The 24,594-nt window shown below is 43.1% G+C and overlaps 1 protein-coding gene across 4 annotated transcripts in view; it reads right to left on the reverse strand.

The window, feature by feature from the left end:
- Window positions 1-24,594, reverse strand: part of KCTD1 (potassium channel tetramerization domain containing 1) — a 136,723-nt gene that overhangs the window by 34,780 nt on the left and 77,349 nt on the right. For all 4 annotated transcript variants that reach the window (XM_056521770.1, XM_056521771.1, XM_056521768.1 and 1 more), the window contains one exon: window positions 1,130-1,308. In XM_056521770.1, coding sequence (XP_056377745.1) covers window positions 1,130-1,308 — 179 coding nt within the window. The remainder of the gene's footprint in view (window positions 1-1,129; window positions 1,309-24,594) is intronic.

The following is a 24,594-nucleotide window of genomic DNA, read 5'->3' on the forward strand; positions in this document are numbered from 1 at the left end:
GAGATGAGCGAACTTACAGTAAATTCGATTCGTCACGGACTTCTCGGCTCGGCAGTTGATGACTTTTCCTGCGTAAATTAGTTCAGCCTTCAGGTGCTCCGGTGGGCTGGAAAAGGTGGATACATTCCTAGGAAAGAGTCTCCTAGGACTGTATCCACCTTTTCCAGCCCACCGGAGCACCTGAAAGCTGAACTAACTTATGCAGGATAAGTCATCAACTGCCGAGCCGAGAAGTTCGTGACAAATCGAATTTACTGTAAGTTCGCTCAACTCTAGTTATCATGGTCTTCATCCCTTATACTGCACATTATAGGGTAAAATCCACAATGAATATTTGCAACAGAAATGTATATACTGAAGATTTTAAAATCAACCACACAAAAAAAAAAAAGCCAGTTTGTGGATTACATTACGTAAACCTTTACCCATGTTCCTACCGTACTTCACTGTGGTGTTTCCTGTGCGTGTCGGCAACATTTCTGTAATGTGTGTATTTATCCTAATGCTAGGTTTACACTATGGGGTTTCCAGCCAGGAGATTCCAAGTGCGGTTACGTTAACACCACGGAATCTCCAGCCGTAAAAACCCAGTTCGGAGATTCCGCGTGTGGCTGGCATCGACTGATACATTGCCTTCCCTATAGATAATGTATTCCAGGAGGTTTCCACCAGAATTCAAGCAGTGGAATGTCCGGCACTGAAATTCTGTAGTGTTCAGTGAAATCAGATTCTGCTGCACCAGAATTTCAAATTGGAATTCCACGCAGAAATTCCGTAATAGTAACCTAGCCTTATAATAATACATTCCTTAAAAGGGGTACTTCACCGGCCAGCGTTTGGAACATTTAGTTCCGAACACTGTGTGTGTGCTGCGGGGGCTGCCTCAGGCCATGCCCCCTCAATGCGAGTCTATGGGAGGGGGCATGGCTGCTGCCACGCCCCCTCCCATAGACTTGCATTGGGGGGAGTGGCCTGACATAAGTGGGCGTGGGTGCCCCACACAGCGTGCTCACAGTGTTCGGAACTAAATGTTCCAAACGCTGGCCAGCGCGGTAACCCTTTCAATGCTGTAAGCTGTAGAGACACAGCTATGGAAAACACAAGTTACTCCAATGTTTTGTAGACTTACCTAGATTCTGGGTACTTCGTAAGAGTTGCCAAACTGCTTGTGTACATGTGTCCACCGACATCAATGTGAACTGGTGCATTTGACTTTGTGAGTTGTGCAGGAGTGGGGATGCCTTGATTGTTCAGAGGTGAGGCAGGTGATCTGGTGATCAGAGGTCTTGACATGTTGGGTCGAGTGTCCTAAGAGAACAAGATGAAGTTGCGATGAGGGTTTTCCTACACACATAACTTGCAATGCTAAACAAAAAACAATAAAGACTATAAAATCTATGCAGTGTCATATTTTGTCAATTGTAATAAAGATATCATAGTAAATAACCTGGAAGGAAGAAAAGATCCTAAAACATTTCAACATGTTCTATATTTTTTAGGACTTGTAGCGCATATGTTCATTGGATCTGATCCACTAGGATTGTCTTGGCGGAGACATCAGTACTTGGTGACCAGGAAGGTATCCCAATGTACATATGACCAACCTCCAACATAGCACATGGGGCAAACAAAATAATATGTAATCTGTGAATTTTCTGCACCCACTGAGAAGAACTAGCTATGTGACCCCACTGAATTAGAAGAAATGGCATACTGCCTATCGTACAGTGCATCTCTTTCTACTTTTTTAGGCTCAGAGGGATCACACCACTAGCCACCACTTACCGTATATGTGAAATGTGACGTACTGCTAACCAGGTCGTCCCTCTATGCCATGGGCTGTTTCGTGGCTACAGTAGCACTCACAGGCATATCTATTGTTGTTTTGCAAACATGAAGTTGTTTTACGAATCAGACTCCCAAAAGAACCTACAAATGATATTCACAGTTGTGCTAAGAGATCACTGCAAACCATATCTAACCAGTGTAAACAAGAAATAAAAGGTCCGGGCATCAAACTCATAAGGATAAATACAGAGTGGGGTCTGAGAGATAGGTGCCTCGCATGCCATGAGTTAGTTGGGTCTACATATAGTACACATACCAGTGTTATTTTCAACAGTAAAAAAAAAGAAATAGCAAAATAAACATAAAACAGGTAAATGAAAAGAACAAGTTAGAATGGGCCGAAGAACGCAGAATGGGAAATGATATCATAGACAGGTGAGGATATGTTCTTTATGTTTGGGTCATACTGTACATGAGATAAGGAAAGATGTCGGATGAGTACAGTAACAGAAAGTTTTGGTTAAAGGAACACTAAGCCTAGAAATGAATGGTAATAGTAACCAGGAGGTGACCTCGCAAACACTTAGTCAGTAGGATTTTCTGCCTAATTCTGAAACAAATGGTCTTGTAGAAAACACAGGGGTTAGGTTCCCTCTGATCTCTTGAATTTTTGGCTGGTGAACAACAGATGGAATGAAACTAAAGGTGTCCGAATATTTTCAATAACTGTCGGCTGATTGTTATCTCTCCTGACTTCCCCATACGAGAACATTCTGCATGGCCAAACATTCATATGATTTCTATGGGAGGGAAGGGGTAAACTATAGCCAGACAGCTCTTGTGCATGTTCATCTTTCCCAGAATAATAGGGTCAGGTGTTACAATTCCAACATGCCGACACCTCTCCCCACCAAGTACATTAGGATTTTCACATACAAGGGTTGGAAATGGGTTAATGAAGTTAATTAAAAAAACAAGTGTTAAAATCACGTAAATAATAAAAAAAAAAAATACACAATAAATTATACGGACAGTTACACTTTTTCGTGATTTATATTTTATACATGTTTGGATCAAATCCTGTTTTTGGCACTAAATATATGTAGCAATATGATAGGTGATGTGAATAAGTCCTTGGCATTCTTCAAAAGCTGCAAGTGCAGCACTGTATAGGAGACCGGTGAATTCGGTTTCATCTTCACTGTGAGGTACTCAGCAGAAAACTTCCCCCCCCATGTGGACCTGACATTAAGACGTGATCATAAAGTACACCAACGACCTGCTAGTTTAATAAATGTTGCTGAGAAGCCTTAGATCAAGGTGCATGTTGTGGATGTGCGACCATGTCTGTTTTTTCTCAAGTTGAATTCACATTGTGTTTTCTATCCCCTCTTTTTTTTGTTTTTGCTTGGTCTACACTCTGCCCCTCCCCCTCAGCCCAGGCCTATATAATTGGCAGGAAGCTGCATTAGGACCCTATTCCTCCTAGCCGCCTCCCAGTCTCATACTGGGAGCACATGGTGCGTGAGCTTTTTACATCTGATCCCCTTGGTGCGGTGCTGTTTGGTGTCTGTTGCTGAATTGACATTAAAATGGGTACAAGTACTGCAGAACACTGTTCGGGTAAGTCCACTAGAAGTGATGCAATGCAGTTACAAAGTTCCTCAGCTTTTTATGTAGATCATTTCGATAAGTAAAATGAAAACAGTTTAGAAAAGTAGGACCGTGCTAATCAGGGAGGGTGGCTTGGAACCTCAGCGGTGAATATATAGATATGTTTTTTAATGTTTCTGTGTTTTGTACACAATTTATCCAAACAGTAACAGGGCATAAGACAAAGTCTGGAGATCCATGTTTGAGCTAATTGCCCTCTTGAGGGATAGGGACAAGGGCATATCACTCTCAATTACATCTGATCCTGGAGTGCAGGCGCATAATGCTATGCCAGGGAAACAACAGGCGTTAATTGATGTAATGAGAGGGTCTCCGAAATACTCCCCACTCTGTGTAAAGAACTGATAAGAAATAAATCCAGCCGTAAAAGGCAGAATCCACCCCTGCAGGAATCCATCATTTCGAGACAGGAGGGCCACAATTGCTGCACAGCATGATTTGCAGTGCTTCAGTCTTGGCACAAACCATCAAGCGACAGCTCAATAGGGCTTGCTTACAAATGATTCCCGCTCACCGGCAGCCTGTCTGTGATGTATACGTTTGTTGTATTAATATAAACTGGATAGACTTACTAAACATGTACTTTGCTGAGACTACAGCAGAGATAAACAACCAATAAAACATATCTGGTCCCTTTAAAGTATTGTGAGACATTGACAAGAATGCTGGCTAGAGATCATTATATTTCCCTAAGCTACCTGTCGTATGAGGACACCAGGAGGAACATCATCCAGGAGAAGCTGGGTGGGAAATGGGGAATCCAAGAGATTAGACTTAGCTTGCTGGGGACTTTTGGTAAGCCCTGTTCTAGGGCCTGGATTTTTATGAGATACAAGGCAGGTTGGTAGTGGGTTTGTTGGTAGTTTCGGAAGATCCCAGAGCAGCACAGGTGCTGGAGACAGATCTTCACTGGGCTTTAAGACTAGCCAAGATTCAGTGTGTCTGGGAAGGTTGTGAGAAACAAATGGAAATCCTGAGGTCTGAAGCCTCTCCTGGGACACATTTAGGTAATGCATTTGACTCTGGTTTTGTAGGATGTTGATAGTTAGGTAACCTGTACAGTGAGCGCAAGATAACCTGTGTAGCTAGTGCTTTGCCAAACAGATTTTGTTTTGCTTTATGCCAATGTGAATATGGGTTTATATTTTATTTTGACAAAAAATGAGCAAGAGAGGCTTTGCATTTAAACTGTGTCACGGTCTACTGTTTAATGCTGTTTGCTAATCTCTACTGATATACAGACATGGCCAAATAAATACAGAAACACCAAAATGCTCCCTAAGATAATTTGAAACTGGCAAAAATAATAATAAAAAGTTACTAAAAAATTAACTGATAAAAATCTGACATTGTTTTTGAATTGTGGTTCAGCAGAATCATTTTGAAAAACAAAACAATGAAACAAAACAAAGGTACCCTGAACTTAAAGAGAACCTGTCATATCCCACAAAAAAAAAAAAGAAAAAATGTTATGTTACTTAGTCTTGATCATGTACATATCATTTTTATGTTTCTTGCTTCTGTACTTATCTCAAAAATACCTTCTTTCTGTTGCTCACTGTTTTTCATAATGCACTTTGGACGGGACAAGTCCATAAAATACCCTCATTCCGGTGTGCAGTCCTGGGTCTCTTTATCCAATCACTGCAAGCTGCTTTGTAATCTCCTCCTCTGTTTTCATGCTGCGCCCTGATAGGACAGGAGTGAGCACAGAGGAGTGCTAGTCCCTCCCTTACACGGATTTTGACAAAGATACTCCTGCAGTCAGACAAGATTATGTTCTGGATGGTATAGACCCCCTAGTGGTGTTTTTTTTATAAGCCATGATTTTTATAAAAAGGGAATGAAATTTTCTTATGAAATATATTAGAAAGGTTAAAGGGGTATTCCGGGCAAAAACATCTTATACCCTATTGAAAGGATAGGGGATAAGATGTCTGATCGCGGGGGGCCCGCCGCTGGGACCCCCCGCGATCTCCCTGCAGCAGCCCGCATTCTATGCGTAGCCGCGTCTGAAGTTTCGGAAACCGCCAGGCTTCTGAGACGGGGCCGTGACGTCACGCCACGCCCCCTCCATTAATTTCTATGGGAGGCAGTGTAACGGCCGCAATGCCCCCTCCCATAGACATGAATGGAGGGGGCGTGGCGTCACGTCCCTGTCTCGGATTTGTAAATTACTTCTATTAAAAAATCTTAATCCTTCCTGTACTTATTAGCTGCTGAATACTACAGTGTACATTTCCGTTTGAAACACAGAGCTGTCTGCTGACATCACGAGCACAGTGCTCTCTGCTGACATCTCTGTACATTTTAGGAAGTGTCTAGTGTAAAAGGAAATCCGCATAGCAAACATATGCTGTTCTGGACAGTTCCTAAAATGGACAGAGATGTCAGCAGAGAGCACTGTGCTTGTGATGTCAGCAGACAGCTCTGTGTTTGAAAAAGAAAAGAATTTCCGCTGTAGTATTCAGCAGCTAATAAGTACAGGAAGGATTAAGTTTTTTAATAGAAGTAATTTACAAATCTGTTTAACTTTCTGGCACCAGTTGATTTAAAAAAAAAAGTTTTTCACCGGAGTACCCCTTTAAATCAACAGGTCCCGGAAAGTTAAACAGATTTGTAAGTTACTTCTATTAAAAAATCTTAATCCTTCCAGTACTTATTAGCTGCTGAATACTACAGAGGAAATGATTTTCTTTTTGGAACACAGTTCTCTCTGCTGACATCTCTGTCCATTTTAGGAACTGTCCAGAGCAGCATATGTTTGCTATGGGGATTTTCTCCTACTCTGAACAGTTCTTAAAATAGACAGATATGTCAGCAGAGAGCACTGTGCTCGTGATGTCAGCAGAGAGCTCTGAGTTCCAAAAAGAAAAGAGTTTCCTCTATAGTTTTCAGCAGCTAATAAGTACTGGAAGGATTAAGATTTTTTAAGAGAAGCAATTTACAAATATGTTTAACTTTCTGGCACCAGTTGATATTAAAATAAATAAATAAAAGTTTTCCACTGGAGTACCACCTTTAACCCCTTAAGGACCAATACAAGTAAACCTGTACGAGATGTCTGACTTTATTAGAGAAAAACTCTGGTAACGTTTTGCCAATCACGATAATTCGGACATTGTTTTTTTTGTCACAAGTTGTCCTTCATGTACATAGTAAAAGTAAGCCGATATCATTTGTAGTTTTTTTTTACAATGCAAAAAATCATGAAATTTTTAATAAAATAAAGATTTGTTGCTATTTTAACACTAATAGGTTGCATATATTTATACTTTCTGACCAAATAGTTTATGAAACTTATACTTTCAGATGTCTACTTGAAAATTTGAAAAGTACATCCATTTTTTATGTGCTATGCAAGGTTTGAAGAAATTTGAAGGTGGTAGAACATAGGACCCCCCCACCGCCCAATGACCCCATTTTAAAAATTAGACCCCTCAAGGTAGTCGCCGTTTTTTTGGCAGGAATTATTACAAAGTCTGTGTTTAAAAATTCGAAATTTGCTTTTTTCACAAATGCATCATTTGTGGGGCATATTTGTTGTACATTGCTTCTGATATTGGAAGAAATGCACCCTATATTTTATTGAGTTGCTCGGCCCGTGTTTGGAAATACCTCCGCTTAGGCCATAATTGGTTCCTTGGCCGCGTGGTAGGACCCAGAAGGAGAGGAGCGCCATTTGGCTTTCAGGGCATCATTTTAGGCCGAATGGATTATAGGCTGCACTTCATGCCTGCAAAGGGTTTTAGCTACCAGAACCATACAGAACCCCACAAGTGACACCATTTTGGAAAGTCGCTTTTGAAATGGAGGAAATGTGCCCATATTTTATCACGCTGTTCGTCCCGTGTTGGCCATTACCACTACTTAGGCCATATCTGGTTGAATTACAGCCTGGTAGGACCAAGGAGAGGAGCGCTATTTGGCTTTCAGGGCATCATTATATGGATAGTCCCCATTCATACTGCGTTTCTGCAGTATAGGTGTCCGTTGTCATGTCAGAAAAGGGATGCCAATGTATACTGTAGCAGTCTGATTCAGAAATGAATAGAGCTGCTAAAGTATACGTCAGCATCACTTTTTCTGACGTGATGCTGACGGATGCCTCTAACACTGCGGAAACGCAGTATGAACGGGATGCAGTGTAGGGTCACATAGAGCGCATCCGCAGCATATTTCACACCGCGGATGCCCCCCAGCAGTCACAAGGGCTAGATCACTGCTGTGGCTGGGTAGCTCAGTGTGTTTGCTCATGACTGCCGGCGGGAAATCCACCGCTATGAGTGGACACACAAAGCTACCAAGACGCAGCAGGGAGCTCACTATTGTGACATGTAATATGCTGCAGATGTGCGCCTGGTGATCCTAAACATGATGCATTAACATTTTTTCATTATATTTATTTAATAAATGTATTTTTTATTTAATTTTTTTACACTTTTTGTACATTTATTTTTTTTACATTTAAAAAACAAAAATGTACACTTTTTTTTACACTTTAATTTATTTTATATTATTTTTTACTTTTTTTTATGCTTTGGAATACTCAGTATTCCAAAGCATTGCAGATATACGCTGCCTGCTAGTTTTACACTGCTAGTTTTGCACATCCTGACAATAACTGGGCCAGACCTGGGGGTCCTTGTAAAGACCCCTGGCTGCCCAGGTAACCAGCAGGACCCCACGATTGTTGCGGGGTGCTACAGGAGAGAGACAGAGGGAGCCCCCTCCATCTGTCAAATCTCGTTACAGCTCTCCTTACAGGCTGTAAGGGTTAAACTGCCGGAACCGAAGCTGGTTATCCTGTTGGAGGACCCATGACCTGGGACTGAGACCAAGCTTCCTGACACTGGGCAGCACAATTCACTTCAAAGGGCCTTTGATAGTATTGAGATTTCATTGTACCCAGTATAGACACAAGTCATCCTGATTTTAATCAGTTCATTTTCAGTTTCATTTCTGTGAAAGGCTTAACTTTTTATACAAGATGGGATCTAATTCTGTTCTTGACACAAAATATGTGCAGCTCAGAAAACAGCCCTGCCCCATTTATGGCAAACTATTGATAATGTGCCATGCACTGGGGGAAGGAGTGCGCAAGGTGGGGACACATAAGGCTTTACAGCAGACATGCATCCGACTGCTGATCTTTCCTCCATATCAGTACATGTACATATGCACCATGTTCAACAACCATGATAAAAGGCTTAACCCGATCCTGATGTGTTGGACTAATTATATTGTTCGAGATTTACCTTAATGGTCTATTCACACGTACAGTATTCTGTGCAGATTTGATGCAGGATTTTCTGTTACAGACTTCAATGTAAACTGAATGACTGAACACAGCTGGAAATCCTGCGCATCAAATCTGCACAGAATACTGTAAGTGTGAATACACCCTAAAGGGGTATTCCCATCTCAACATTTATAGCATATACACAGTACAGTGACCCCTCGACCAACGATGGCCCCGACATACGATAATTTCAACATGCGATGGCCTCTCAGAGGCCATCGCATGTTGAAGGCAGCTTCAACATACGATGCTTTTGTATGTCGGGGCCATCGCATAAACTGCTTCAGCTGCCACCGGATAGCCGTTTACGGTGCCCCGTGTGGTCCGCTAAAAATCACTTACCTGTCCTCGGGGCTCTGGAACGTCCTCTCCATCGTCGTCATCACGTCGCTGCGCACGCCATCCAATAGGAGCGGCGTGCGTAATGACGTGATGGCATTGACGGAGAGCGAGGATCCCAGGGAAGAAGAGGCCTTGCTGGAGCGTCGGGGACACCTCGGGGACGTGGCAACAGCGATGGACGGCGACATCAGGGGGAACGGTGACGAGCGGTGACGGTCCGAAGCGGCGGGGACAGGCGAGTACAACTTCCTCTACCAGTGGTCTTCAACCTGCGGACCTCCAGATGTTGCAAAACTACAACTCCCAGCATGCCCGGACAGCCGTTGGCTGTCCGGGCATGCTGGGTGTTGTAGTTTTCCAACATCTGGAGGTCCGCAGGTTGAAGACCACTGTCCTATACTTTACATTGCACGGATCCCACAACATGCGATGGTTTCAACTAACTATGGTCCGGATTACCATCGTATGTTAAGGGACCACTGTATATTCTATAAAGGTCACATAAAACGAGGGCCAACAGGAGGTAGTTGAGAAGCTGAAAACAGCAGATGGGGCTGCCATAGAGATAAGTGGGAATTGGCTAAACAGCATAGCGCAGCATGTCATATTCCAGTAATACATTTAGTATTCAACACAGACATGTTTTAAAACAAAGTTTCGGCCAATACTTTGTGACTGTCACTTAACTACTTTTTATGTAAAAGTAAAAGGTTTTAAGAAAGTAGAATTGTTATTTTGGATGCATGACAATAGTGACATGCAATGTAATTTTGGAATGATTAATAATTACATATTTGTATTAAGAGGCAATATAGGGTCCTAAGTTATATAACCCTGTAAGACATGGGCATTGCCCTCTGCTCTTCTGTGCTACTACTATTGGCTTACTCCTGCCAGATACAAGAGATTAGCAGTGGAGATAAAAGGTTGCTCTAATCTGTGCCTTTAAAACAGACATGCAGCCATGTATTACCTAGGTTGGCCATCCACATGGGAATCGACCAATCGAAGTCCTATGGGATTGTTTGTAGGAATTGTCATACCAGAAACCTATACTATACCGTGCCATGCCATCAACATACCAGGCTAAACCAGTAGATCACACTCACTAAAACACGGTGAGCTTGCGCAAAGTAAAAAATGTTTGGCCAAATTTGGACAATCACGCGATCAACTGGATTATTCAGCTGACCACAGCTGAAAAACTCCAACATGGCCGATCATACAGTACACATATGTCTACTGATTTGTTCACACTTAATTTGCAGATGATTGTCAGCCGAAATAGACAAAATCAGCAATTTCAGCCAACTATCATCTGATGTTTATGGACAGTCTTAAGCCCCTTTTACATGGGCCAATCTGTACCTGTATACGAAAAGAGTCTGAACATGACTTGATCAGTTGCCCGCTGGGCCACACGAATGATCACTAAATCGTCTGTCAATCTTTACATATATCATTGTCCAATGTTTTCAGATTGTTGGGTGTTTTCTCATAAGTCAGCTGATCACTGGCCCTTTTGCACAGGCCAGTTATAGGGATCTTACATACAGTCATGGCCGTAAAGGTTGGCACCCCTGAAATTTTTCAAGAAAAATAAGTATTTCTCACAGAAAAGGATTGCAGTAAGGCTGGGTTCACACCACGTTTTCTTAAATACTGTTCCCGTATACGGTTTGGAGGAGGGGGCGGGGCTTACGGCCAAAAACGAAGCCGACCGGAGGCTGCGGTTCACTCCGGTCGGCTCATAGACTTGCATTAAAAACGGTTCCCGAATACGGCTGAGTGGGGGTGCCGCGATTAAGCCCCGCCCCTCCTCCAAATCGTATACGGGAACCGTATTTAAGAAAACGTGGTGTGAACCCAGCCTTACACAGGTTTTGCAATACACATGTTTATTCCCTTTGTGTGTATAGGAACTAAACCAAAAAATGGAGGAAAAAAAAAAGGAAATTGGACATAATATCACACCAAATTCAAAAAATGGGCTGCAAAAAAATTATTGGCCCCCTTTCAAAATTGTGCATAAATAAGATTGTTTCAAGCATGTGATGCTCCTTAAAAATCACCTGGGGCAAGTAACAGGTGTGGGCAATATAAAAATCACACCTGAAAGCAGATAAAAAATGAGAAGTTCACTTAGTCTTTGTATTGTGTGTCTGTGTGTGCCACACTAAGCATGGACAACAGAAAGAGGAGAAGATAACTGCCTGAGGACTTGAGAACCAAAATTGTGGAAACATATAAACAATCTCAAGGTTACAAGTCCATCTCCAGAGATCTAGATTTGCCTTTGTCCACAGTGCGCAACATTATCAAGAAGTTTGCAGCCCATGGCATTGTGGCTAATCTGCCTGGGCATGGACGGAAGAGAAAAATTGATGAAATGTGTCAACGCAGGATAGTCCGGATGGTGGATAAGCAGCCCCAAACAAGTTCCAAAGATATTCAAGATGTCCTGCAGGCTCTGGGGGCATCAGTGTCAGCGCAAACTATCCGTCATTTAAAGTAAATTAAACGCTATGGCAGTAGACCGAGGAGAACCCTACTGCTGACACAGACATAAAAAAACAAGACTACATTTTGCCAAAATGAACTTGAGTAAGCCAAAATCCATCTTGAAAAATGTCTTGTGGACAGATGAGACCAAGATAGAGATTTTTGGTGAAGCACATCATTCTACTGTTTACCGAAAATGGAATGAGGCCTACAAAAGAAAAGAACACAGTACCTACAGTGAAATATGGTGGAGGTTCAATTATGTTTTGGGGTTGTTTTGCTGCCTCTGGCACTGGGTGCCTTGAATGTGTGCAAGAAATCACGAAATCTGAGGATTACCAACGGATTTTGGGTCGCACTGTACAGCCCAGTGTCAGAAAGATGGGTTTGAGTCAGAGATCTTGGGTCTTCCAGCAGGACAATGACCCCAAACATACGTCAAAAAGCCCCCAGAAATGGATGGCAACAAAGCGCTGGAGAGTTCTGAAGTGGCCAGCATTCAGTCGAGATCTAAATCCCATTGAAGCTGTGGAGAGATCTTAAAATTGCTGTTGAGAAAAGGCGCCCTTCCAATAAGAGAGACCTGGCGCAGTTTGCAAAGGAAGAGTGCTCCAACATTCTGGCTGAGAGGTTTAAGAAGCTTATTGATGGTTATAGGTTTTAGTTATTTTTTCCAAAGGGTGTGCAACCAAATATTAAGTTAAGGGTGCCATGATTTTGTCCAGCACATTTTTGGAGTTTGGTGTGACATTCAAACTGAAGCACAGGCAATGACAAAGTCCAGTTTAGTGAGGGTGGGCTAGCACTCCTCTGTGCTGTCTGATAGGACAGGAGAGAGCACTATAAGACAGGAGAGAGCACAGAAGAGTCCTATCAGGCAGGAGAGAGCACACAGGAGTACTATCAGGTAGGGGAGAGCACAGAGGAATACTATCAGACAGGAGAGAGCACAGAGGAGTCCTATTAGGCAGGAGAGAGCACGGGAACTATCAGACAGGAGAGAGCACAGGTAATATCAGACAGGAGAGTGCACAGAGGAGAACTATCAGACAGGAGAGAGCACAGAGGAGTCCTATCAGGCAGGAGAGAGTAGAGGTGGGCGGTATGACCAAAAATGTGTATCACGGTATTTTTATAAGTTATGGTGGTTTATCAGCCCAGCGTTACGCTGTCCCCCACATCGGGGAACTAATCATATCTCACCTCGTCTTCCTGTGAGTTGTGGGCCACCGTTGGCTGGCTCCTTACATGGCTCCTTATCTACTCTGTGACGTTCCCATCCCCAGCGTGAGGCCCTTATCGGAGCGACGACGTAGAAAGGTGAGTTAAAGTTTATTTTGTTTATTTTTGCAGCCCGGGCACAAGGAATATGTAGTACAGTACAGATTTCCAGCTCCGACGGCCCGCAACTCACAGGAGGACGAGGCGACATATGATTAGTTCCCTGATGTGGGGGACAGCGCAGCACGGCTGACAATTAAGTCATTCGAGGGGGGGGGGGGAGGGGCCCAACTGGTATTGCGGTATGGGAAAAATTCATATTGTGAGGGGAAAAAATTTCGGTATTCGGCATGAACCGGTATACCGCCGAACACTAGGCGAGAGCACAGGTCTATCAGACAGGAGAGAGCACAGGTACTATAAGACAGGAGAGAGTACAGAGGTGTCCTATCAGACAGGAGAGCGCACAGAAGAGTCCTATCAGACAGGAGAGAGCACAGAGGAGTACTATCAGACAGGAGAGAGCACAGAGGAGTACTATCAGACAGGAGAGAGCACAGAGGAGTCCTATCAGACAGGAGAGAGCACAGAGGAGTGCTATCAGACAAGAGAGAGCACAGAGGTGTCGTATCAGACAGGAGAGCGCACAGAAGAGTCCTATCAGACAGGAGAGAGCACAGAGGAGTACTATCAGATAGGAGAGAGCACAGAGGAGTCCTATCAGACAGGAGAGAGCACAGAGGAGTGCTATCAGACAAGAGAGAGCACAGAGGAGTACTATCAGACAGGAGAGAGCACAGAGGAGTCCAATCAGACAGGAGAGAGCACAGAGGAGTGCTATCAGACAGTAGAGAGCACAGAGGAGTGCTATCAGACAGGAGAGAGCACAGAGGAGTACTATCAGACAGGAGAGAGCACAGAGGAGTACTATCAGACAGGAGAGAGCAAAGAGGAATACTATCAGATAGGAGAGAGCACAGAGGAGTGCTAGCCCACCCTCACTTACTGGACTTTGTCCATGCCTGTGCTTCAGCTTTGAGAAAGCCATGATTTTATAGGCCATGATTTCTTTAAAAAGGAAATAACATTTTCTTATGAAGTATATTAGAAAGGTTAATGTTTTGCCAAGAAGTACAACATATAAAGTTTTTGTATCTGACTGAAAGTGTCCATTTAAGGCTATGCTCAAACTGGCAGTTTTTAAAGAAGCCATGACAGATCTGTTCTCTTAAATTATGATCATCAGGGCAACAAAACCTGATGGGAAGGAACTAAAAAGTGAACAGAGCTATACAGCTATGCTCTAGCTCTTGACCATGAAGACGCTGTAACGCCCTAGCCTCCAACCATAACATACATTTTTTTATGCATGAATAAAGAAATAGTGATATTGTGTGAACCAATATACAACATATTTATCTATTAAATACACTCATTTTCCTGGATTGAACAAAGAGTTCGGATCATATTAGGTTACCTAGATAATGACACTGTTCAGGTGTGGTTTAATTCTTTCATTTTACCCGTTACTCCTATTTATGTCCTTTTAATCCCCAGAGTACTCATCTGCAGGTAAACGACACATAAGGAAAACATGGTAAGGACCCTGCGCTCATTGATCATTTTAGGCTGGTCTGGTACATAGTATGTACATCATCTTCTGCAAATAGCAAATAAATATGGCTGGGAGTACATAGTGACTATACACAATGCGGTGGCCCAATAACTACCTGCTTTGAAACGTATTGTAAACATTATTGGTACTTCTGGAGAAATAACCAATCAATAAAGGATTACGATCGGGCATTTTCTCAGCACATAAATCCTGTATAACTTCCAGAAACTTATCGAAAAGCGCTTCTGGCCCAAAGTCCTAAAAATCAATGCAATCCATTAGATATCTCACTTGCTCACAGCTCAATTGCCCAGGAAAGAATTATTATCGAAGAAGATTCATTTTCTATTCTGTAGTTTTTCTGCGCGTCAGGTCAGTTTTTGTTTCAGTTAGAATTTACTATACAATGGATCTTGTTAGGAAACAAATTAGACAGGAACGATTCTGGTCTTTACCTAGTAAATGCTAATGAAAAGCATCTTCGGGAAATCTTGTTTGACAGCTTTTTTTCTTCTTCACAATAGATTTAACGCAAATTTACTCTGACAGAATAAAACAATTTTCCTTATGAGGTCTTATTCAAGTCTTCTATGTATTCTGTTCACACAGTATTCTGGTCTGTTTTTTAGTCATGGTTTATGGTTAAAAAACTAAGTAGAATTTTACAGCTGTAAAATTAATTATGTTTGCCTCAAAATACAGCTGGTTTGCATGGTATCTGGGAATCATTTAATGTCCCCGATACCATGTCCGTTACCTGCTGCTGCTCCGGTGCCCCGGTCTCCCATCCGCATCATAGCGTTCCATGGAGGAGCATGTGACACAACCTTCACTCCACCTCCTCCCCTGCGCCCAGCGTAAAGCTACGGAGGAAGCAGAGTGACGTATATGTCACATGCTCCTCCATAGGATGCCATGATGCGGACAGAGGACAGCCGCAGGTGAGTTGTCTGCAGGGAGAGGGGGCTGCTACTAATATCTACAGGGGGGCCTGCTGGTGTCTAAAGAGGGGGACCTGCTGTCTAAAGGGGGGGGGCTGCCGTCTACAGGGGGAGGGCTGCTGCTGTCAAAAGGGGGGGCCCTGCTGCTGTTTAAATGGGGACCCACTGTCTACAGGGGGGCTGCTGTCTACAAGGGGGGGGGGGGCCTGCAGTCTACAAGGAGGGGCCTGCAGTCTACAAGGGGGGGGGGGCTGCAGTCTACAAGGGGGGGGGCTGCAGTCCCCCCCTCCATTATGCACAACAAGGAACCCACATATCAGCACCGTAAGCAGCGCCAGAAACCGCATCACCCTGCTGTCAGATTCCCTTTAAAATAAAAGTAGTCATACTTGGTATCGGCGAGTACTAGAATTAAAGTATCTGTACTCATACTCGGTCTTTAAAAAATTGTATCGGGACATCCCTAAATTGTACAAACTATTAAAATATAATATTATGTATCCCGTACGGTAAATGACATAAACGTAAAAAAAATAATAATTACCAAACCACAGAATTGCAAGTTTTATAATATCCCAGAAAAAAAAATTATTAAAAAGTCAGATCAATATCAAAATGGTACAGATACAAAAAAAAAAATAAATAAACAGATTATGGCGCAAAAAATGAGCCCTCATATAGCCTTGTATGCGAAAAAAAAAAAAGCTACAGGGGTAAGAAAATGGAAATTACATTTTTTTTAATAAGTTCAGATTTTTTTTTAAATTAGTAAACATAATGGAAACTATACAAATCTGGTATTGCTTTAATCAGGACGACCTAAAGTCTCAAAATAACATGTCAGCTCAACCACAAGGTAAATGGCGTACAAAAGAAAACCACCAAATTTGCTAAATTATCTTTTACTATTTCAATTTCCCTTCACCAATATATATTTTTTAGTTCGGAAAAATGAAAAGGTATCATTCTAGTAGGAGAAGTAGATTTTGCTCCGTTTTAGTCCCGTGGACAAGTAGTTTTTTATTACATTTTCACACCCCTGCATTGTCCAACGACAGGTTAGGTGCAAACATTTTTCTAATCCTGAATAACCCCTTAACCTCTTCAGGACACAGGGCATATGGATACGCCCTGCATTCCGAGTCCTTAAGGACCGAGGGCGTATCCATAAGCCCGTGGGAAATCCGGTCCCCACCGCTAGCCGGTTGGGGACCGGAGCCGGATGCCTGCTGAAATCATTCAGCAGGCACCCTGGAACATCGCCATGGGGGGTCCTGAGACCCCCCCCATGTCGGCGATCGGAGAAAATCGCATGTCAATTCAGACATGCAATTTTCTCCAATTCCGGGCTGATCGGGTCTCTGGTGACCCGATCACCCGGAAAATAGGGCTGATCGGAGCTGTCAGCAACAGCCCCGATCAGCCTATAGGATAGGAGTGAGGTCGCAAAGCTTCGATCTCCTCCTATCCCCTGCCATTACTCAGAACGGAGTTCTGACCAATGCCCGCCCCTGGATGTCGAGGGGCTCTGGGAAGAAGATGGAGGCCGTACCTGCAGGAGAAGATGCCTGGGGACCTGGGATCTTTGCTGGAGCCTGCTGGATCTTTGATCAGGTAGGGAATCGACAGTGGGGGGGGGGGGGGGGGGGGGGGGCGGATTGAAAGTGAAAGTAAATCGATCTTTACTGTGGCAACCACTAGGGGGGCCAAACTGCAACTCCTGGGCATGCTGGGAGTTGTAGTTTTGCAACATCTGGAGGGTCACAGTTTGGAGACCACTGTTACAGTGGTGCCCAAACAGTAGCCCTCCAGATGTTGCCACACTACAACTCTCAGCATGCCTCAACTGCTCAGGCATGCTGGGAGTTGTAGTTCTGTAACATCTGTCCCTTCAGATTTAGCAATTTTCATGACATTTTTGAAAATTGCTGCTCTACTTTGAAGCCCTCAAATTTTTTCAAAAAGCAAAAGTACCGTATTTATCGGAGTATAACACGCACTTTTTAGGCTAAAATTTTTAGCCTAAAGTCTATGTGCGTGTTATATGCCGATACACCCCCAGGAAAGGCAGGGGGAGAGAAGCGGCGCTGACAGCCAGGGGGAGAGAATGGGCAGCGGCACCCATTGCCGGCGCCGCTGCCCCGTTGCCTCCCCCCATCCCCAGTTGCATAATTACCTGTTGCCGGGGTCGGGTCCGCGCTGCTTCAGGCCTCCGCTGTGCGTCCCCTGCGTCGTTGCTATGCGCTGCACGGCGCGGCACCGATAGCCAGGGGGAGAGAAGGGCCGGCAGCAGGGCTCTAGACCCCAGGAAAGGCAGGGGGAGAGAAGCGGGCAGAGACGGCCTCTCTCCCCCTGCCTTTCCTGGGGGTGTATCGGGGTATACACGCGCACACACGCACCCTCATTTTACCATGGATATTTGGCAAAAAACTTTTTTTAACCGAATATCCTTGGTAAAATGAGGGTGCGTGTTATAGGCCGATGCGTGGTATACCCCGATAAATACGGTATGTCCATTTTATGATGCCAACATAAAGTGGACATATTGTATTTGTGAAGAAAAATAAAATTTATTTGGAATATCCATTTTCCTTACAATTAGAAAGCTTCAAAGTTAGAAAAATGCTAAATTTTCATGAAATTTTGGGATTTTTCACCAAAAAAGGATGCAATTAACGCCGAAAAATTACCACAAAAATAAAGTAGAATAAGTCACGAAAAAACAATCTCAGAATCAGAATATTCGGTAAAAGCGTTTTCGCGTAATTAATTCGTAAAGTGACGGTGGTCAGAATTGCGAAAAAGGGCTCAGTCCTTAAGGTGAAAAAGGGCTGCGACCTTAAGGGGTTAAAGAAGTAACTGCAATATTGTTTCTTAGAATAAGAAGTAAAAAGTGCTGCTTTTCCAACATCTCCCAAACCCTCACAATGACTGTATTATCATCATAGAGACAGACATCATCCCGAGTGCTTTCTGTAAGTCAATACCACTATCCGCATTCATCCACAGCATTCTACTGCTGCTCACACAACTACGTTACCTTGGGAGATCAGAAACTCGTAATAAGCAGCAACCTTGACCAACAGCTGGCAGTCCATGACAAGCCACGGGTCATTTTTTTTACATAGGTTTTCATGGAAAATGACATGCAGATTATGTCAAGAATATAAACCCAAAATTCTTACACAAAAACAGATTCCAGCAAAATAAAAATGTACGTTTTGCAAAGGCCTCAGTGAAGAATCAATATACCAAACATCAGCATACAATATGATAGTCAACTGTAAAAAAAAAATCACATACTCCAAGGGGGTCATTTATTATGTATTTATGTTTGAGAAATATAGAGCTGCTCTTTATCAGTGGGTTTATAGACTCTACAGGGAGAAATACCAGAGATCCCACAGAAATATTGCTCAGAAAAATCCCTGAGTTTTATAATATATTCCTAGGGGATCATGCAGATTTTATGTATTGCTTTCCTTTTTCTTTTCTTTTTTCTAACAGGGAATTTTAAATAGTGATTTGTCTATTACAAATTCAGAGTGGTGATTTCTCCTTGAAGGGGTACTCTGCCCCTAGACATCTTATCCCATATCCAAAGGATGTCTCATGTCTGATCTAGGCTGCGGCACCCCAGTCATCCGGTGCACTCAGCGAACTTCACTCTGTATCGGATGACTGGTGATGCAGGGCGGAGGCGCGTGAAGTCATGGCCATGCCCCCTCAATGCAAGTCTATGGAAGAGGGTGTGATGGCAGTCACACCCCCTCCCATAGACTTGCATTTAGGGGGCGTGGCGACGTCACGAGCGGGGCGCGGCTGTGATGTCACGAGCCTCCAGCGCTTCACCTGACGCTCTAAACGAATGCCAGGTGCAACAGGGAGATTGAGGGGGTCCCCAGCGGCAGGACCCCCGCGATCAGACATCTTATCCCCTTTGGATAGGAGATAAGAAGTCTAGGGGCAGAGTACCCCTTTAAAGGCAGGGTTACACGGGGTGCATCTGCAGCGTATTTCATGCAGCGGATGTGTCGACGGCATTCACAGAGGGACGCAGAGCGAGCTCCTAGCTGCGTCCGGGTAGCTCGGTGTATCCGTTGGTAGTCTCAAATTTCTGCTGCAGAAATCCGCCACTACGAGCGGACACAGAGAGCTACCCGGCCGCAGCTCGGAGCTCGCTCTGCGTCCCTCTGTGAATGCCATCGGTGCATGCACTGTGTTAAATACGCTGCAGATGCACCTCGTGTGACCCTGCCCTAAAGAGGTATTCCAGTTGAAGATTTTTAAGGCATGCAGTGGGTAAGTCTATTGGGAAAACAGATATTGTTTAACTTGTAAAAGTAAGTCAGAGCAGCTCAGAGGACCTCTGGCCTCTCCTGTTTTAGTAAAGTTTGTATTTCCCATGAAGTAACAACTGTAGAACATCTTTTCTTACACTTCTCTCTTGTGCTGTTCCTGTTACTTCTACTAGAAAGAACACCTGATAACCAATCCGGTGTTACCAGTTTGGGGCGTGTACCTACACTGTCAGCTTTGATTGGATAACGTGAGACAGCATAGAGGCACTCCCTCAACTGGTAATACCTGATTGGCTATTTAGTTATACATTACTACTAAGAATAATAGAGGAACGTCACAATACACAGCTATAGGAAAAGGAGTTCCAGAATGGTTCTCTTATGGGGACTACAAGTATTTACTAAAACAGACAGGTCAAGGGAAGGCCACAGATTCTCTTTAAATTTGACAATGAATTTGATTTTGGTATAATAAATAAATGTATGTGTTAGGCCCAAGTCCCACCATATTTTCCCAGATGGAATATTGTGTGGCCAACCATATTAGACCACCATCTATGCTATTCCTATTGCTGTACAAAGTTTACAGTCGGTTCAGGTTGGGGAGAGGCCGTAGAGTTCTACAAATGAATATATAAAACACTGAAAGCATTTGAAGGACACAACATTTTATTGAAAAATCCAAGAAGATAAATATATTAAAAACACATTGCAAGGAAAAAAACAAACAAACAATGAATTAGCACAAAAACAAAAAGTCCTGACTAACAACAGATTTAAAAAAAATTGGTGGGGTCCCTGTAAGACAGAAATATACAGATGCGTAGGCCAAAGGAACAAAGAGGCTAAAGTACAACAATAATGTAAAAATACTGATGACTTATCATCATGTATATGTGATAAAGCATTGCTTCCCCAATAACCTAAATATATGGCCCAACTTCATCACAGAGTTTTCAAAAGGGCAGGACGGTGGCTCAGTGGTTAGCACCATTGCCTTGCATGGGTTTTCTCCCACACTCCAAAAAGATACTGATAGGCGAATTTGGATTGTGAGCCCCAATGGGAACAAGGACCAATCTGAGTGTACAGCACCACATAATCTGTGTGCGCTATAAAAAAATAAAGAATAATAATAAAAGCTAAGTGTGCCACTAATGGCTATAATATACCTACAAGGGAGTCCACCTCACCTAAGATGTTTGTCTTCTTGGATATTTCAACAAAATATTGTATCCTTTATGCGCTTCTCTTGTGGTTTGGTATTTGTTATGCATATGCACTGGACTTTCACCAAATGGGGATTTTTTATGTTAGGTATTCTACAATGCACAAAAAAAAAAAAAATACTTGGTAATGCTTCTGGATTTATATGCTGAAGGTGACGGAATTAGTGCCTAAAGCTTTTCCTGTGGTTTTTCATCCAAAAAAAGAGCTACCGTACCTCCTATTAGTCATATTACGATTTTTGGAACCAATAGCCTAGTCCGATTGCCAAGCACTAAGCCTACAGGTCTTACTATAAGGCTGGGTTCACAAGTACTTTTTTGGTCAGTACTTTTTCTGTGTTTTGGATCCACTCCTAGGGAGTAAGGAGACCAAACAGTTTCCACTGAGAGACAAGAGTAAATGAAATTATATGGCGCTAAAAAAAGCTATATAGAATCCTGGTCACAATATATAACAAGGTTTATTAAAATATGATAAAATTATATAACATACACCTTCCTTTGGTGTGCCACAGGGCCCTTGTGAATCACCTAGGGTTAAGGATCTATTACATAAAATATATAAACAATAATAAAAAGTGTAGTATGATATTCAGACCACTAAAAATAAGTAAATACATATAATACTGCTGCAGTTCTTGTGCAAAGACCGGAAAAGTCAATCAATAGATTAACTCATAAGACATTCTGGGACCTATAGTCCCCGTTTACTAAACAAAGAAATCCTTGCAGTTTGCAGTTAAAGGACAACTGCAGCGGAAAACACTAAGTGTTTGATCGCGGGTGGTCCGAACGCTGGGACCCCCCTCAATCTCCTGTACCAGGCCACGACTCTGCCGCGACTCTTACATGTAGGAGGCGTGCCGGGCGCAGCATGACGTGGCCAACACGCCTACTCCATGTAACTCTATGGGAGAGGTGGGGAGGCAGCGTGGACAGAGGTGTCAGCAAAGAGCATTGTGGTTAGATAGAAAGAAAATCCAAAAAGAAAAGAACTTCCTGTAGAGCAAATAGCAGCTGATGAGTACTGGATGGGTTAAGAATTTTACTTTTAAATAGAAGTAATGTATAAATCTGCTCATCTTTCTGGCACCAGTTGATTAAAAAAAATGTTTTCCAGTGGAGTACCCCTTTAGGTCCGGCAGCTGTGTACCAAGGTGGATATCTTTAACTTCCTGGCATGAACTATTGATGACTTAAAGGTGTATACTGTACTAACATATTAACACAGGTACTATAAGTCCCAGGAGGGATTCTTAGAACTATTACTCGCACACAGCACTTTTTGCACGGACACTCTTTTGCTTTTTCAAAGACCTTTATTGCCGTAATACTAGAATACTAATCTATACTAACCTAATACAGTGACCCTCCGACCTACGATGGCCCCGACATACGATGGCCTCTCAGAGGCCATCGCATGTTGAAGGCAGCATCAACATACGATGCTTTTGTATGTCGGGGCCATCACATAAACGGCTATCCGGCAGCGCAGACTGCTTCAGCTGCCACCGGATAGCCGATTATGGTGCCCCGTGTGGTCCGCTGACGATCACTTACCTGTCCTCGGGGCTCCGGCGCGTCCTCTCCGGGATCCCCTGCATCCTCAGCGCTCTCCATCGTCGTCATCACGTCGCTGCGCACGCCATCCCGTCATCCAATTGGAGCGGCGTGCGTAGTGACGTGATGGCAGCGGTGGAGAGCTACATCCCGGGCAGCAGTGAGGAGCGGTGACGGTCCGGAGCGGCGGGGACAGGTAAGTACAACTTCCTGTAACAGTGGTCTACAATCTGCGGACCTCCAGATGTTGCAAAACTACAACACCCAGCATGCCCGGACAGCCAACGGCTGTCCGGGCATGCTGGGTGTTGTAGTTTTGCAACATCTGAAGGGTCCGCAGGTTGTAGACCACTGTCCTATACTTTACATTGCACGGATCCCTCAACATGCGATGGTTTCAACAAACGATGGTCCGTTTGGAACGGATTACCATCGTATGTTGAGGGACCACTGTACTACAAGGACTACAAGTTACAGCAGACCCTATATGTTCTATCACTTGGGTCATAGTGTTAGTATTTAATTATTGCCACATTCCAACACAGACATTAACTGCAACCTGCAAGGATTTCTTTGTTTAGTGAATGGGGACTATAAGTCCCAGAATGTCTAACGAATTAATCTACTGATTGACTTTTCCGGTCTTTGCACAAGAACTGCAGCAGTATTATATGTATGTATTTATTTTTAGTGGTCTGAATATCATACTACACTTTTTATTATTGTTTATATATTTTATGTAATAGATCCTTAACCCTAGGTGATTCACAAGTTCCCTGTGGCACACCAAAGGAAGGTGTATGTTATATAATGTTATCATATTTTAATAAACCTTGTTATATATTGTGACCAGGATTCCATATAACTTCTGAGCGCCGTCTAATTTCATTTACAGAAAGTTTACCAGATTCGTATATTACTTTTATTTAAAAATCTTAATCCTTCCAGTACTTAGCTGCTGTAAGCTCCACAGGAATATGAGTTATTTTCTCTCTGACCACAGTGCTCTCTGCTGACACCCCTGTCCATGTCAGGAACTGTCCAGAGTAGCAGCAAATTCCCATAGCAAACCTCTCCTGCTCTGGACAGTTCCTGACATGGACAGAGGTGTCAGCTGAGAGCACTGTGGTCAGAAAGAAAGGAAATTTAAAAAGAAAAGAACTTCCTCTGTAGCATACAGCAGCTGATAAGTACCGATAGGATTAAGATTTTTTAAGAGAAGTAATTTACAAATCTGTTTAACTTTCTGGCACCAGATGATTAAAAAAAAAAATAAAATTCATAGCCAGGACCCTGGGCTAACAGCGTGCGGCACCGATCGCTGTGCCGCGCGCTGTTAACCCTTCAGACGTGGCGATCAACTTTGTAAAACGAAATTAAACGCTTCCCGGCAGCTCAGTCGGGCTGATCCGGGCATAGTGATAAAATTGCAATGTTCCAATCAGCTGGGACGCAGGCGGAGGTCTCCTTACCTGTCTCCGCGGTGTCCGATCGGGGTTTGATTGCCCCAAGCCTGAGCTACAGGCCTGAGCAATCGAGCTCCTATCTCGCTGATCCGTGCAAAGCTATGGCTTTGCAGGGAACAGCATAAGAGATCAGTGTGTGCAGTGCTATAGCTCCCTATGGGGTCTAATACACTGCAAAAAAAAGTGAAAAAAAAAGTTAACAAAAGGTCATTTAACCCTTTCCCTAATAAAAGTTTGAATCACCCCCCTTTTCCCATAAAAAAAAAAACTGTGTAAATAAAAATACATATTAACATATGTGGTATCGCCGCGCGCGTAAATGACCGAACTATAAAATTATATCATTAATTAAATCGCACGGTCAGTGGCGTATGCGCAAAAAAATTCAAAAGTCCAAAATAACATTTTTGGTCACTTTTTATATCATAAAAAAATTTATAAAAAGCGATCAAAAAGTCCGATCAACACAAAAATGGTACAGCGCAAAAAATGAGCCCTCATACCGGCCCGTACGCGGAAAAATAAAAAAGTTACAGGGGTCAGAATATGACAATTTTAAATGTATACATTTTCCTGCATGTAGTTAGGATTTTTTTTCAGAAGTGCGACAAAATCAAACCTATAGAAGTAGGGTATCATTTTAACAATCAAAC

This window comes from Hyla sarda, chromosome 5 (assembly GCF_029499605.1).
Source record: "Hyla sarda isolate aHylSar1 chromosome 5, aHylSar1.hap1, whole genome shotgun sequence".
Lineage (NCBI taxonomy): Eukaryota > Metazoa > Chordata > Amphibia > Anura > Hylidae > Hyla > Hyla sarda.